The sequence below is a fragment of the Triticum dicoccoides genome, chromosome 5B (assembly GCF_002162155.2).
Source record: "Triticum dicoccoides isolate Atlit2015 ecotype Zavitan chromosome 5B, WEW_v2.0, whole genome shotgun sequence".
NCBI classification, from domain to species: domain Eukaryota; kingdom Viridiplantae; phylum Streptophyta; class Magnoliopsida; order Poales; family Poaceae; genus Triticum; species Triticum dicoccoides.
Genome location: NC_041389.1, coordinates 674130421 through 674145403, shown reverse-complemented (window position 1 = coordinate 674145403; position 14983 = coordinate 674130421). Strand labels below are relative to the sequence as shown.

General features: G+C 43.0%; 1 protein-coding gene and 1 long non-coding RNA gene across 6 annotated transcripts; both read left to right on the top strand.

The window, feature by feature from the left end:
• The first annotated feature begins 34 nt into the window (after positions 1 to 34).
• On the top strand, positions 35 to 7014 carry LOC119312536 (probable disease resistance protein At1g61300). 2 transcript variants are annotated; one of them, XM_037588270.1, is made up of 7 exons: positions 35 to 334; positions 873 to 1063; positions 1140 to 1395; positions 1570 to 1792; positions 1896 to 2034; positions 3732 to 3935; positions 4019 to 7014. In XM_037588270.1, the coding sequence occupies exons 2-7, from the start codon at positions 902 to 904 to the stop codon at positions 6692 to 6694; spliced, it is 3660 nt and encodes a 1219-aa protein (XP_037444167.1). In that variant the 5' UTR covers positions 35 to 334; positions 873 to 901; the 3' UTR covers positions 6695 to 7014. The 2 variants fall into 2 exon arrangements, with proteins under 2 accessions (XP_037444167.1, XP_037444168.1); XM_037588271.1 differs by having other exon boundaries at positions 778 to 1063.
• A 468-nt stretch (positions 7015 to 7482) lies between these two features.
• On the top strand, positions 7483 to 13545 carry LOC119312535. Of its 4 annotated transcripts, XR_005151388.1 has the most exons (6): positions 7483 to 7684; positions 9889 to 10334; positions 10431 to 10623; positions 11138 to 11347; positions 11502 to 12580; positions 12666 to 13545. It is a non-coding gene; the product is annotated as an uncharacterized LOC119312535 (long non-coding RNA). The 4 variants fall into 4 exon arrangements; XR_005151387.1 differs by lacking the exon at positions 7483 to 7684 and having other exon boundaries at positions 9554 to 10334; positions 11506 to 12580; XR_005151385.1 differs by lacking the exon at positions 7483 to 7684 and having other exon boundaries at positions 9554 to 10334.
• Positions 13546 to 14983: the final 1438 nt, after the last annotated feature.

Below are 14983 nucleotides of genomic sequence, written 5' to 3'. Positions count from 1 at the left end.
CAGACATGTGCAGGCACGAGAAAGAGAGGAGAAACAAAGATTGGGACACCACCACGTTGGGACAACACATGTGAGAGGAGGCCGAGGGTCTGCTATCTATCACCTCTGCCTGCAGCTACTCCTGCCTTTGCTGTTTTCAGATTCAGAAACGAGATCTGGAGAGCGGAGACGACTAGCTGCAGCTGCTCGACTAGCCGGCTGCCGTCTTCTTCCTCCCCCTCCCCGACCTACACTCTGCAAATCTGATCTCGCCCTCTCCCTCTCCTGCGCACCCCCTGATAGTTGCTGCGATTAGTCAGCGACTCAAAAATCTTTGGTGCCAAGGCTTTTCCAGGTAATCACTAATAGTACTTTTTCTTTTCCTTGAGAAGATATTTTCCAGATGGTTAAACTGGTCGCTGCTACAGCTGCTCTTCTTGCATCATGGGTAGCTTTGAGATTAGAATCGGCTTCTTAGTAGTGTTTGGGTTCCTTTTGGACATTCGTCCAAATGCACGTCTGCTGGCTGGATCGTCGCAGCTCTATGTTTACTGCTTATTTTGCTTCAAACTTATTGTAGTTACATATGCCGTCAAGTGCGTGTTGAGTTTTGTGGAGGAGACATGCTTATGCTTGCTCTGTTTCATGACGTTTTCCTGTTAATCAAGATTCGTTATTATTTTACAATGATTATCCAGTGGAGAGGGAACAAGAAAATCTAGTTGTTGATTTTTTTTCTCACGGATTCAAGTTTTTCTACTCAACAAAACAGAGTTTAATTTGTTCTCTATTCTGTAGCTATGTCTTTCATGATTACTCATGTAACTGGGAAGCTGGGTCCAGACGTCCAGTTGCCTTCTAGTCCTAAATAACATGCTTACTCTTGTTTCAAGGGCACTCTACTCGCCGAGTGTAACTGTTAATGGGTCGTCAAGCTATTGCTGCACGGAATGACCTCGAGCACATGCTATCTGACGAAAACGAACAGCCAAAGGCCTTGCCATTATCACTTTTGGAAGACATCACAGATGGTTTCTCTGAGAACCGTCAAATTGGCAGCGGTGGGTTTGCGGTAGTTTATAAGGTAAGGCAACTCTCAACTACCCTCGGTCGATACAAAAATTGAAGTTGATGCTGACAAGGATTCTTGTGACTTGTAGGGAGAGCTTGAGAATGGGACCGTTGCTGTGAAGAAGCTGTTTGAAAGGCTTGATATTCCTGACGATAAATTTAATGAAGAGATTCGTTGTTTGATGAGGGTGAAGCACAAAAATGTAGTACGTTTTTTGGGCTATTGTGCTAACACACAAGGCGAAATAGTAGACCGTGATGGAGGTGTTATCATGGCACATGGACGTCAAAGGTTGCTCTGCTTTGAGTATGTACCTAAAGGAAGTCTTGATGAGTATATCAAAGGTAGTATCATGGCATGCACTCCTGTTTAAATTTAATGAATATATTACAGATATTTAGTTCAATCAGCCCACTTATGGTGTCGTATTCTATCTAACATTACAAATTTGAGCATTTCAATCTTCATAAATGTCAAATACAAACACCTTACTTTCTTCGATTATCTCTCCTTTATAGATGCATCTGATGGACATGACTGGATTAAGACCTATGAGATAATAAATGGCATTTGTGAAGGTTTACATTACCTTCACCAGAATCATATTGTTCACTTAGATCTCAAGCCCGCAAATATTCTGCTGGATGGCAATATGATGCCAAAAATTACTGACTTTGGGCTATCAAGGTGCTTTGATGAGAAGCAAACCCAAGCTATTACCAAAAATATGGCTGGCACATTGTAAGTTGGCAAAGCCTATTGAATTATCTTTTTTGGTTTTATTTAGAAATTGTATCGTTTTCTTTTTTTTTTCATTCATTCATACAACTAAATTTTCATGCAGAGGGTATATCGCACCAGAGTTTTATAATGGATACATACACACGATCACATACAAGTCGGACATATATAGTCTTGGTGTCATAATTATAGAGATGCTGACTGGAAAGAAGTGGTATCCAGCATATCCTGATGTTCATAATGTAAGGACGGTACTAGTGGCTCTTCCATGACAAAAGCAGACCTCCCTCAAAAAAGGATAGACACTAGATTTTGGAATAACCATATTTCGCTTTTACTTTGCATTTATTTTGAAGGAGTTACATAATATCATTCTTCAAAGCTGATGTAGTAAAGTATCTCCAGGAAGATAACCTTTATTTCTATTATTTTTAACGAAACATGAAAAGGCTAGATCTTACAAGGCTCAAAGAAGCCATATCTAAAATTCATTATCGACACTTTTTTTTACATATGAAGAGAGTAAGAGAAGATATACAGGACAAAGAGTCGTGCTATATCTCACAATTGACATTGGATCCACAAGGAGTAAGATGTGATAAAAATTATGTTAGAGAACACATTAATCTTCCAAATATGGATTAATGAATGACAGAAACAATGGAGGTAATAGGATGATTGGTGGACCTAGTTAGATAGAACAGTTGTATGCCGATTTACATATGTATTCTCAAGATGCACAATATTGTAGTTGTACTTTATTTTTACTGCTACATGTGTGGATGATCTAGGCGCGGTTATAGGTACAATCCCTTTATTTTGGGGGGAAGTTTTTTGCTACTCACTTGAAAACATGTGGTCTGTTAATCGGTGTATTTTGTTGGGTTGTGAGTGGAATAACTTACTCTGCAGCAAGGTAGATGTTTTTTTACTAGCAATTCGTGGTTTCTTCTATGTGGTTATAAGATGTATTTCAGAATTTTGTATGTAAGAACTTACAGTTTAAAATTGTCAAACTTATGTCCAAACTAACCATGTCCAACTAGTAACCCGCCAAGCAAATTTCACTATTGCAATATGGTATGATTTTTCTGCCATGAGAACATTTATACGTTGTAATTAAATGTAAAGGAGGTGTAAGGATTCAATCTATGCACTTCATGCAATTTGCTTTGTTCCCAACCAAGCTATTGAGGTGATTGTGAACAACTAAAAGGACACTTTCATCGTAACATGGGCCAGCTAGATGTGACAATAAGACATGGTCATAATCACAAAAAATATGGTTAATAATATTAGAAGGGATTGTAAGGTCATGATCAAATTATAGTAATTCATGGGCAGATTTTTGTTGGACCTATGGGGTGGAAAGTGGTGGTTTAGTAGAACGTGGTGCGTTTGTTGCGTTGCAACATGGTGGGTTGGCTCAGGTTTAGAGTAAGATTACTTCACTCCTAGTTGTAGAATAGCATCACATATACATACTTAGGCATAATGACCCACTTTAAAGCCAAAGCAATATAGTAGTAACATGTATAACAATTCATCCATATCTTACCATTATAGTCTATTAGAAAATGCTAGAACTATAACAATTTATTTTAGTCACAAGTTGGTAATACATACTCCCTCCGTCCCAAAATTCTTGTCTTAGATTTATCTAGATACGGATGTATCTAACACTAAAATGTGAATAGACACATCCGTATATAGACAAATCTAAGAAAAGAATTTTGGGACGGAGGGAGTACTTATTATCATTTCAAGTAGAAAAGGTTACTATTGACAAATCGGTTGTTAAATGTTATTATATTTAATATGGAGCGAATGAGACGTGTTACTATATGTCTGCAACTACATAATGGGTCCCTCTAGCCAGGTATAGATTGGCCATTCTTTCTCTAAATATCTAATACACTTCAGTTTCCTATCTAAATAGGTACTTGAAAGTTGGATGAATAAGTTGGGGAAATCACAGCAGGACACACAACTGAAACAGATACGGTTATGCACCGAGCTAGGGATAGAGTGCACTGATGGTAAACAAGCGAACAGGCCAGATACAACGCATATTATCACTAGACTTGGTGAAACAGAAAATGCATACATCATAACTGGTGTGAGTAGTTCAACGGTACCACAGGTAACTTCATTCGTGGAATGTATAACTGATCCATAATGCAAATTTCGAGTATTAATTTACATGCATAAACTTACACCTTGAAGGTAGAAAGGACTTTAGAAAAGCCGGAGGATGGCACCAACAACTTGCTTCCGAGGAGGAATATTGTTCATCTCATGAATGATAATGCCGAGAAAAATGTTACTCCTTGGCAGGGGGCAGCTAAGAATCTTCATGCAACCCAAGAATCTCTCAATGATAATCATCATATTGTTGCAGTCGAGTCTGGTTCATCTACTGAGAATCTTCATGCAACCCAAGAATGTCTCAATGATTATCATCACATTGTTGCAGTCAAGTCTGGTCCATCTATGTCTGCTGAGGACTGTAACCTTAGAGAGGCCCAAAAATGTCTCAATCATAATCTTCACATTTTTGCAGACGAGTTTGGTCCATCTATGTCTGTTGAGGCTCGTAACCTTCAAGAGGCTCTCCAACTCATTAAAGATGATCCAGTGGGAGTGATTGGAATATGGGGTCCAGGTGGAGTGGGGAAAACACACCTTTTGGACAATATAAAAAAGTCACTTGATGGAAACATGACCTTTAACTATGTTTTAGAAGTGACAATTTCAAGGGGGCGTTCGGTGGAAAAGATCCAAACTGATATTGCACAACAACTCAATCTGGATGAATTCAAGAAAGATTCTGATGTGCAATTTAGATGTTGTGTCATTTATAATTTTTTGAAGAAGAGAAGCTTTCTTATATTGTTAGATGACCTTTGGGACCAAATTGATCTGCAAGCAGTTGGCATACCATATCCTCTTGGAAGTGTAAACCAAATCAGGAGAAAAGTGGTACTCACAACTAGATCAAGAAAAGTTTGTGGTCAAATGGAGGTGAGAAAAGAATTAAAAATAGCTTGTCTGCAGGAGGATGAGGCATGGCAACTATTCAAAAAGAATGTCGGTCATGAAACTTTTTCTTATAATCCCTGCATTGAAACTCTTGGAAAAGAACTTGTGAAGGAAATGAAGGGATTGCCATTAGCTTTGGTAACTATAGGACAGACAATGTATGCAAAAACTGATACGGCTGTGTGGGAATATGCCATCCAATATATGAAACAGTCATGTTGTGTTAATGATGACCCGCTAGATATGGAAAAAGTTGTTTTCAGGCAGGTAAAGTTTAGTTTTGATAGTTTACGAAACAACATTTTGAGGAAATGTTTCTTGACTTGTGCACTGTGGCCAGAGGATCAGAAAATTCCTAGAGAAATGCTCGCTCGATGTTGGATTGGCTTAGGTCTCGTGTCTGAACCAAACATACAAAGTTCCTACAGAACAGCATATTATCTGATGGGCGAACTTTCAGCTGCATGCTTGTTAGAGCAGGACCATGGAATTATAATGTTCAATGAATATCTTGGAATGCATGATTATGTTAAAATGCATGATGTGGTTCGTGACATGGCTTTATGGATCGCTTGTGGCTGCGGTAAGAATAATAGCAAGTGGTTTGTCCGCGCAGGAGTTGGTTGGGACGAAAAAATTAACATCCCTTGGAGTCAAGTTGAATGTGTCTCATTGATGATGAACTGGTTGTTGGATTTTCCTCCTGTTGACTCTAATCCTTGCCACATGAGGATGTTATGCCTTGGAAATGACGACTTGAGTAGATTACCATATTACGAAATCAGAAAATTCACTTCACTGACATACCTGGATTTGAGCTTCAACAAGCTGGGTTTCATACCTAAAGAATTATGTTCCTTGGCAAACCTGGAACACCTTGATTTATCAGGAAATAGTGATATAAAAGTAGTGCCTCACTGTTTTGAAAACCTCATTAATCTCAAGTTCTTGTACCTAGAAGAGACTAGGATACAGATGTTACCAGAGGGGGTCATATCTAAACTTCAAGCATTGCAAGTAATAGATATCAGAACCCATCATTGTTTGCGACGTCCATTTTCTGAGAACATTAGAATGCTTCGAGAGCTGTGCACCCTAACCAACTTGAAAGCAGTTGGTATCTATGTGGAGTATCTATGTGCACTACTAAGAGAAGGTGCTGACCTCCCGATCAGGTATTTAATTCTGGAGGATCATGAGACACGTGAACTCAACTTCTCTGATATTCTATCACATGACTTTGCACGAAGGACCTTGTATGAACTAAAAATTCACATGCTAAACTTGGATCAAATAATAACAAGAAAAGAGTTGGCACTACCAAGCTGTTGTTTTGGTGCTCTCAATCAGCTCCAATTATCAGAGTTTGATAACTTAAGAGAGATAACTTGGATGGAAACATGTCCAGCATCTCTATTCCCAAAGCTCACGTGTTTGTTTGTGGACTACTGGCAAGAGCTAAAACACCTCTCTTGGGCGATGTATCTGCCTTGCCTCGAACAACTCCACATATTTAACTGTAATGTGATGCAGCAACCATTTGTGATGAACCATGATGATAACAAGTTCGGCGAACAAGACAGTTCAAAGACATTTCCTTGCCTCAAATATCTGACATTTTCATGGTGCTCATCGCTGGTCAGTATTGGTGATCCTGATGTGACATTCCCATCCCTAGAGCGACTGGAGTTCCAACATTGTGCAGAATTGAAGAGTCTTCCTTTCAACATGGACAACTTGCCACGAAACCTGCAGTTTGTGCAGATTGATGTTAAATCCTGGGAGAGAATGAAATGGGAATTGGAAGGTGGTGTCAAATCTTTCCTGGAACCCAAGCTTAAATTGTATGGAGTACCATGAGCAATCCGTCCATTCCACTCCATGCTTCTTTCTGTGCGCAGCAAGGACAGGCAACTGTATCAGTATCTCGTCTTGGAGTTTTATCGTGCATGCATGTTTATGCAATGTGATGGGAGATGCTTCCTTTTGGCTCCCGAGTTGTATCCATGCTTCCTGTTGGCGTGTTGTAATAATAATTCTTAGCGACTTGTCTGGAGGTGTTTCGATTTGTGTGCAGTTTGATAAAATTAGCTATGAACTAAATGTGTGCAATTTGTATTCTTATTTCATGATTATTGAAGTGTGCAAGTGCTACATTTTGAGGGGTTGCACATCCTTTTTGATTCAGAGCTGACAGGCTCTCTTGGAACTGAAGGAATGGTGTGTTGTGCTTTCTGGTATGGTACTAGCAGCAGTACTCAGTTTCAGAATTTGAGCTAGTATTGGCCTAGCGGTATTTCTTTTCTCACCATGCTTTGGGACATGGCATAACTGTACTTTGAGAAGGATGCCTTCTCCCGGTTACTATTTTGACAGAATTTTTTAGAAGACCACCATGGTTTAACTGTGAGCACCGTGCGGCCTTCAACCGCCTGAATTTTCAGGCCCAACAGTACCAAAAAAAGAAAGAAAGAAGGATTGTCCGCTTCAGTGTCAGTAGTCAAATCTCTGTACTTTTTTCGCTCCTCTCTTCTAGTGGGAAAAGCGGCAGCTCAGCATCCTTCTGCTCCGTTTCCGTGACCGTTTCTTTTTGTGGCCTCCATTATTGACCAATCTCTACCTTGAAAGTTGAAAGGGAGCGTGTGCATCCCCTCCAGCCACAAGAAAAGATGCCTCCCTTGCCTAGTGCAACTTCTTGAAAGCTCTCCGGCGGCTTCACTTCCTGGCGCCTTGCTCTTCTATCGCTGATTCTTCCACTACTGTCCGCGACTCCAGAACTCGTTTTAGTTTTACTTGCGCAATTCTGGAGAGGGGGCATAAGTCGTTTGTGATCAAGACAGGGGATCCACAGTGAGTACTTCTGATCTTACAATCTTTTTGTTGGCCGTGGTTAACGTTTTCTTCTGTTAGTTCTATATTACTGTAAATTGTTGGGAGTAATAGTCTGACTACACGTGGTTAATCGGCCCAGATCGCCGCAACAAAACTCAAAACAGGGGATGTAATGTACAGGATAGGTTTAGAGCTCGCTGTAGGTGTAGCAGGAAAGGCCGAGGGCAGATTTGCAGAGGGAGTAGGTCAGGGAGAGGGTGCCGGTGTCCAGAAGCATGGGCGGCAGCTGAGTGCAGAGTGGAAGATAAGCCGTACGAAGAAGACGGCAGTCGGCTAGCCGGCGGCTAAGCCGGCGAATTGCGCAGTCGAGTCGTTGTTGCTAGCCGTGATTTTCATCGACTCAAAAATCTAGCCAAGGTTCTCAGGTTGATTACCACGCCTGCTTGTTCCTCATAGTTAAAAAAATTTGGCTTACAGATGCTCTTCTTGCATGATCGTTAGCTGCGTGTTTGGACATTCATCCAAATGCATGCCTGATGCATCATCGCAGCTCTATGTTCATCGTTTGTTTGCTTGAAACTTATTCTAGTTACCTATGCCATCAAGCGCGCGTGTTGAGTTTTGAGGAGGAGATATTCATAACATTTTCCTGCTAGCTGAGATTCCTTGTTTTGCAATGTTTTCCCACTAAGCAGGGCCGGTCCTGAGATTTCTGTGGCCCCGGGCGAGATTAGAATCCGGCCCCCCATAATGTAAACATCAAAAGAAATTCAATATATGTACTTCCTCCGTTCCTAAATATAGGTCTTTCTAGAGATTTCACAAGTGACTAAATACGGAGTAAAATAAATGAATCTACACTCTAAAATATGTCTATATACATCCGTATGTGGTAGTCCATATGTGGCTGTGCCTGTGGTGGCTGTGGTGCGGGCGTCTCGGCGGCGCCCGATCCAGATCTGAAGGCCTCCGTTTACTTCAACCAGGGTTGCCTCCGATGGTTTGGCGGCTGGAGGTGGGAGGTGGCTCCGGAGAAATCCGAGGCCAGCAGTGCTGGCCACGACGGCGGCGACGCCCGAGGGCGCCGTACCCTTCTTGTAGGTGCCGTCCAGGTTGCCTCCTCCCCCTCTTCCTTCCACTCAGCTCGTATGCCGGGCGAAAGCCCAAATCCTTGCCGGATCGAGCGACAGCGGCGCTCCGGGCGTTGTCACCCTCTTGGGGGTGTCGTTCGTGGTGAGCTTGGGATGGATGTGATGCTTTGGTTGCTTTGCGGCGGTTGGTGGCGTGGTCGGAGTTCGTCTGGTGGCGGTGCGTTGGCGCCCTGCCGCCTATGTGCTCAGCCTAGGAGTCCTTCTTCCACGGTGCTTGGTCTTCAGCAGCCCTGCCGGACTCGGTGGAGCGGTGCTTCATCCTACTCCTTGATGGCGGCGTATCTCGGTGGCGTGGCGCAGTGGAGATTCGGCGTCCGATGTGTGGCGATGGATTCGCGCAGGAGGACGAAGTTGTCTGGTGTCGTGGTGCGTCGATGGCTGAGTGGCCAGACAAGGTAGAAGCCTCAATATTTGCTCCGAAGACGGACCTGTGGAAGATGGCGGCGACGACACACGAATGCGTCGAACCGGTTTGTACCCCAGACCCAGTATGTGGCTCGGCTGGGGCTTCCGGCTTTTGATGTTAGGGTTAGGTGAGTGGTCTGGGTAGTGGCCCAGCTAGCATCCCTTCATCATTTTGACGTTAGGCTTAGATGAGTGGTCTGGGTAGTGGCCCAGCTAGCAAGCCTTCATCATTTGGATAGGAGTAGTGGCATATGTTGCCAAGATGGCGGATTCAGGCATATTGTTGTAATACTTTGTAAGGTCCTCGAGAATAATCAATAAAGTGGCCGTATGCATCTCCCAGATGCAGAGGCCGGGGGTCAATCCTCCTTTTCTTAAAAAAAAGTATGTGGTAGTCCATTTAAAATCTCTAAAAAGACTTATATTTAAGAACGAATGGAGTATATGTGAATCCTTAGCAGTAAACACTTGAAATCCATCCAAAATCAAATAATGAATATTTTTACCTTAAAATTTTCTTTTAAGATTCCTATATCCAAATACGTTGATGAAGAGGTATCAATATCAGTCCCATTCACATTTTATCTACACGCAAAAAGTTACTAAACGATTTAACCTCTCATGGGACACTTTACAAACCTCACATCACTTTTCCTCAATATATAGCTCTGTACAAGATGCACATGCTATTTCCAGTAGGGCAATAACCACATAAGGTAGAGCTCGAGCACAAATGGACCCGTTATCTGGGCGGTTCGTTATGGCATCGGGATACGACGGGATCCACTCCATTGGCCATGTCACGTGCGCCGTGAACCCTGGACGGTGGGCCATGTTAGTGACGGAGCTAGAACGCCGTGGACGGATCAAAGCAGAGCCGTGGCACATGACGTTATGTCCTTCCCGATCCATCGCCCAGGAAACTTCCTTTCTGGTTACCGGGACAGGCACTGAGTAAATGCAGGGATGGTGAGCTCGCTAGGGTTGTCTCCTACCTCCGCTGCCTGGATTAGTCACTTGCGGAAGCGGCGGAGCTCATCGGCGATTCTCGTGCGCGATCAGGGCCGATCGGAACGGCCAAAAATTGAGTTCCTTATGCAGGTGATTAAGAGGTGAGCAATCTGTCCAATTTTTCTGTATTTTCTGGTGCGTGATTTTGGGTGGTGCTCGCTAAGATGAAAGCCTCCATTTCCAATCTGGGTACCTAGGACCACCGTGCTGGAAGAGGTGAACGGCAGCGATATTCTGATGCAGCCGCGATACTACCCAGTGTCGCGCCTATGGTTGAGCTGGGTGCGAATGGCCAGATCTGTACCCGCTGAAGGGGCGGCGGGTGGAGGCCGAGAAGGGTCAGAGCACTATTAGACAGATCAACCCTATAGCTCTTGGGTGGAAAAGAAGGTATGTCAGTTCTGCAGAACCACAATATTTGTGCGACCAAATTATGATTATTCAGCAGATAATGTGATTTAGGCGCCCTCTTCTTGTAGAGATGGGGGCAAAAGAACTTAGGTGGACTGTCAAGTGCACTCTGGTTTGAAACAATCTGCACATGCAAATTGTGTAAGGGAGTGGGTGCCTATGTTGGTACTGGCTGAACTGCTATGTGTGTGGCCCTGTAAATATGGATGCAGGGCAGACTCGTCTATTAGTACAAGCTTCAGAAATTCAGAACTAGAATAAGCTGGGTAGGGACATTGCATGATTTTGTGGTTTGAAGTAATTAACATGTTGCCGTTAGTGTGTGAAATCAGGAAATTGTTATTAACAAAGTTGTGCAAGGTGTGATTTGGCTATGTTGATTTTGCAGCTAAACCAAAAGTAGAATATCAGGGTACTTGCAAATGTTAGCTAGCACTGTCTGTAAAACTATCCATGATATTCATATCTCTTTGTGGGATTTTCTTGGTTGCAGAGTGAGGATAGCTACTGCTGTGTCGGGAAGGACGCCATGTCCTAACCAGACTACTGCTCTGGAGAAGGCTATCCCTGGTCTGCCAATAATCCTGGGGACAATGGCATAGTGCCAACTTTGGGTAGAAGCTTTGATTATGTTATTTGAAGCCTACGACTTCTACAACTTGTATTCGTGGGAGAAACGATTTGGCATTATATACGAAAAAGGGTATGCTAAATGTGGAGAGGACAAAATGCATGTGGGAGATTGTTTGTGGTTGTGTGCTATGGAATAATCAATTTATATCTTGTTAGCATTTGACAATATTTCCTGCAGCAATTATCTCCTAAAAAATGTTCTCTCTTTGTTGTTGTTCGTTTAGACAGGGGGAGGCCGGGGTTGAGAACACTCAGTCGTGCCGTTGAGAATGCCCTGCTCTCATCAGGTTGTTGAGATCCAAGGTCAATGGTTGGTACATAGCAGAACACCGTGAGGAGCACAACCACTCCTCGTCTCCTATGTTTGGACAAAGAATACACTGACCATCGCCACAAGCACATTGATTTATACATTTGAGACCTGGTAAAATAGCATCATGGTAAGTTTCTTTGGATCCATGGAGAATGTGCCATTCACAGAAAGAGCCATAAGGAACTTGTGTGGGAAAATTAGCCGTGATCAGGCCGAGGATGATTTGAGGAAGACTATGGAAGTGTTTGCGGAGCTTGGTTCAAAGGATCAGCACTTCACATATAGCGCGGAAGCTGACAAAGAGGGGAGGATCAGCAGTCTGATGTGGGCAAATGGAATAGCCAATTGCAGTACACATTCTTTGGTGATGTCATAACCTTCGATACGACCTACAGGACAAACATGTATAATATTCCCTTTGGCTTGTTTGTCGGCATGAACAACCATTTTCAGAGCATCGTAGCATCGGTTTTGGTTCGTGATGAGAAGGTTGAAAGCTTTTTGGGTTTCAAGTGAATTTCTGAGGAGCTTGCAGCACATTGTTGGGCGGGCTGGGCAGGCCAAACTGAGATTGCCTCGTCCCGTGGGTTGGCTGTAATAGGAGCAGGTGCTGCAAAGCTGGGCGGGCCATGACCGATGTAGCCTCTCTGAAGCTCCGCTGGTGTATCTATGCTTAAAGTGGTACATTAACTTGTGTGGTTCTGTTTTACAGGGGAGACCTGTAATGAGAACTAACTTGGCCATAGAGAGACATGCTGGGAAGATATATACAAGAGCAATGTTCGAGCAATTTGGACATATTCTACATGAGTGCGATGCTTACGAGGTTGAGGAGATCAAGAAAGGGAAGCTGTACGCTACCATGCACACTGAAGCAGAAAGGAGAGAGAAATGGTGTGGGGTCTCATATAAAGTGTGCTCAGTGGAGGAGAGGAGTGTGAGTGTAGTCAATTCGCTCACATGGAAGTACTCTACAGTCATGTGCTGAAGGTATGTAATCATGAGGTGCGAATGTCCGAAACTTTCAACTTCATTTTCAGGAGGTTTGCTGATTTGATGTTGATGATAATTGCAGGTACTGGACTTCATCCGCATTAAGGAAATTCCGCAGAAGCACATAGTGAAGAGAGGCCCACGTCATCTTACGCACTACCAGAAAGATCATGCCCACAGAAATCCTTTTAGCTATGGACATTTCAATATGTATATGCATGCCATGGAGCCCTGTCCGTTTGGGTGACACAAGTGTTGAGGCTTATGACCGTCTGATTTCTCTTTTCAAGAACTGCATGGTGGAAATGCAACCTTTTGTGGAGATTAGGAATGGGCTTGGACTGGAAGACAGTATTCTGAAAACGGTGATGTTGTGAATCAAATTCAGACTGAAGGGGCACTTGTCATTGCTGGGAACAGAGGATAAAATAGCCTTGGCAACGATGATGTTAATTCAACAAATGAGTCTGGGAATAGATTGGCAGGACTTTTGCCACCGACAAAGAGGAAGGAGATGGGCAGGCCTGCGACCAGCAGTAGGAAGTGCCTTATGAAGGGTTGAGGAAGAGGACCATGTTTTGCACTACTTGCCGGCGACAGGGAAACAAAAAGACTACGTACCCAAACCGCGGAGATGTGCCATAGCAGGCTAGAAGACCGCCCGATGCAAGAACTGTGGAGTCGAAGGCCACCGGTAGAACAATTGCAACAAAGCAGCGGAGCTATGTCTGAAAGAGAGTTGACTGAAAAAGTAGGGATGTACCTGGGACAATACCTGCATGGTTAGGATAAATGGTTTATGTGTATGACAATTTGCAGATAATGCAGACTGTTTGTTGTAGCTTGTGTCCTCATGCTGAAGCTGCAAATTTCCTTTGCGTGTGTTGATACAAGTGTGTCTGAATGTATTTCTTTGATACTTCCTGAGTGGAACTAGTCTGAATAAATAGATTGTGGTCCGAATAAACTGTACTGAATCTGTTGTGAGTTGGTCTGGGTTTTGATCTGGGAATTATGATGTGGGTGGGCGTTGATTGTTCTACCTCCAGAATTATGTTTTTGGTACTGTCTTAGAGTTTGTTGGGTAAATTGAAAGATTGTACTTGTAGCTGAATGGTTCCAACAGTTCATTGCAAATTGCATTCATAGCTGTCTGCAGACAGGTGTCTACTCCAAAATTCTGGTGCGGCAGACAAGGCATATGCACGAGTTCAAATTTTGAATGACATGAGCTGAAAAAATTGATGCCTACGTATGGATAAGCATTGGGAGAAGGAGAACTGAACGTATTGGCCCCTCAATTTTATTTTATTTTGACATGTTGGCCCCTCAATTCATGTATTCAGCAGTCTATTTATTCTTTTGAGACAATTCAGCAGTTTAGATCCGGTCAGTGCAACGGTTGGGAACAATAAATGGGCTCCAACGTTGCCGTTCGTCCAGAATCTCGGATTTGGCGGCCCATAATTTGTGCTTCCGTCAGAGCGGTAACAACGTGACTGACGGCGTCGTCTGTAACGTGGGTCATCAGCCCTGGTAAAGAAAAGAATACTTGGGCCTTCACGTGATGGGTCCATGATCTCGAGGAGAGCGAACGGGGATGATTCCGCGAGCATATGTGCTCGAGCACAGAACAGGACTTTCGAGCATACCTCAGCTATTATCGACACATCCAACACCTCCTTATACATGTCCTTGATAAAAAAAGTTGTTATTAAGCATTACAACCATCTTCTAAGCCTTAGAGATCACATGGATAATGAGTTAAGTTTCATAAACTATATGAGAAACCTGTTGAACAGAAGAGATTACGTGATATCATCTGCAGGTCCAAATTTGATTATGGAGATATAAGTTTAAATCTTCTACAGGGAATGCATCATCTAAATGCCTTTGAAATATGGCTTTTGCAGCACCACTACAAAACCATAAAATTGATCATCTAGTAGAGTTAACAGAATAGACCAGTTCATAAGGAATTCGGCACAACTTAGTGGTAAATCCTTCTTAGGGCATCATCCCATGCTCCTAATTTTCTAATTGAACTATAACATCACAGTTTCTAAGTTTTGAATGCCATAAGAATCTCACTTATGGTGATTATATTTTCCCATATCGGGAGCAAGGAAAGGCAGTGCTCTCAAAATCAGTACAAAACCACACAAGACTCGATCAAAAACGTGTGAAGCAATCCTTACCAAAGGCTGATGATGAGCCAACCGGCCCTGCCAAGGGAACAAGAATGTAGTAATTAAAAAAAATCCCTATTCTATAGCCGTGTCTTAAAAAGATGAGACTAGTTACGACTAGCCCTTGGCATCATATTTTTTTAATAGGAGAAGCAACCTGAGCACCCGGTGAGCCCAGGTCTTGAACCTGGGAGAGCAGCTTGCACACCCG

What these genes read in the sequence shown, in the direction of transcription:
- LOC119312536 (XM_037588270.1), top strand. Translation starts at nt 902, where the DNA reads ATGGGTCGTCAAGCTATTGCTGCACGGAATGACCTCGAGCACATGCTA. An exon ending in GGTTTGCGGTAGTTTATAAG is followed by an intron (nt 1,064 to 1,139) that starts GTAAGGCAACTC and finishes TGTGACTTGTAG; the next exon opens with GGAGAGCTTGAGAATGGGAC. An exon ending in AAAAATATGGCTGGCACATT is followed by an intron (nt 1,793 to 1,895) that starts GTAAGTTGGCAA and finishes ATTTTCATGCAG; the next exon opens with AGGGTATATCGCACCAGAGT.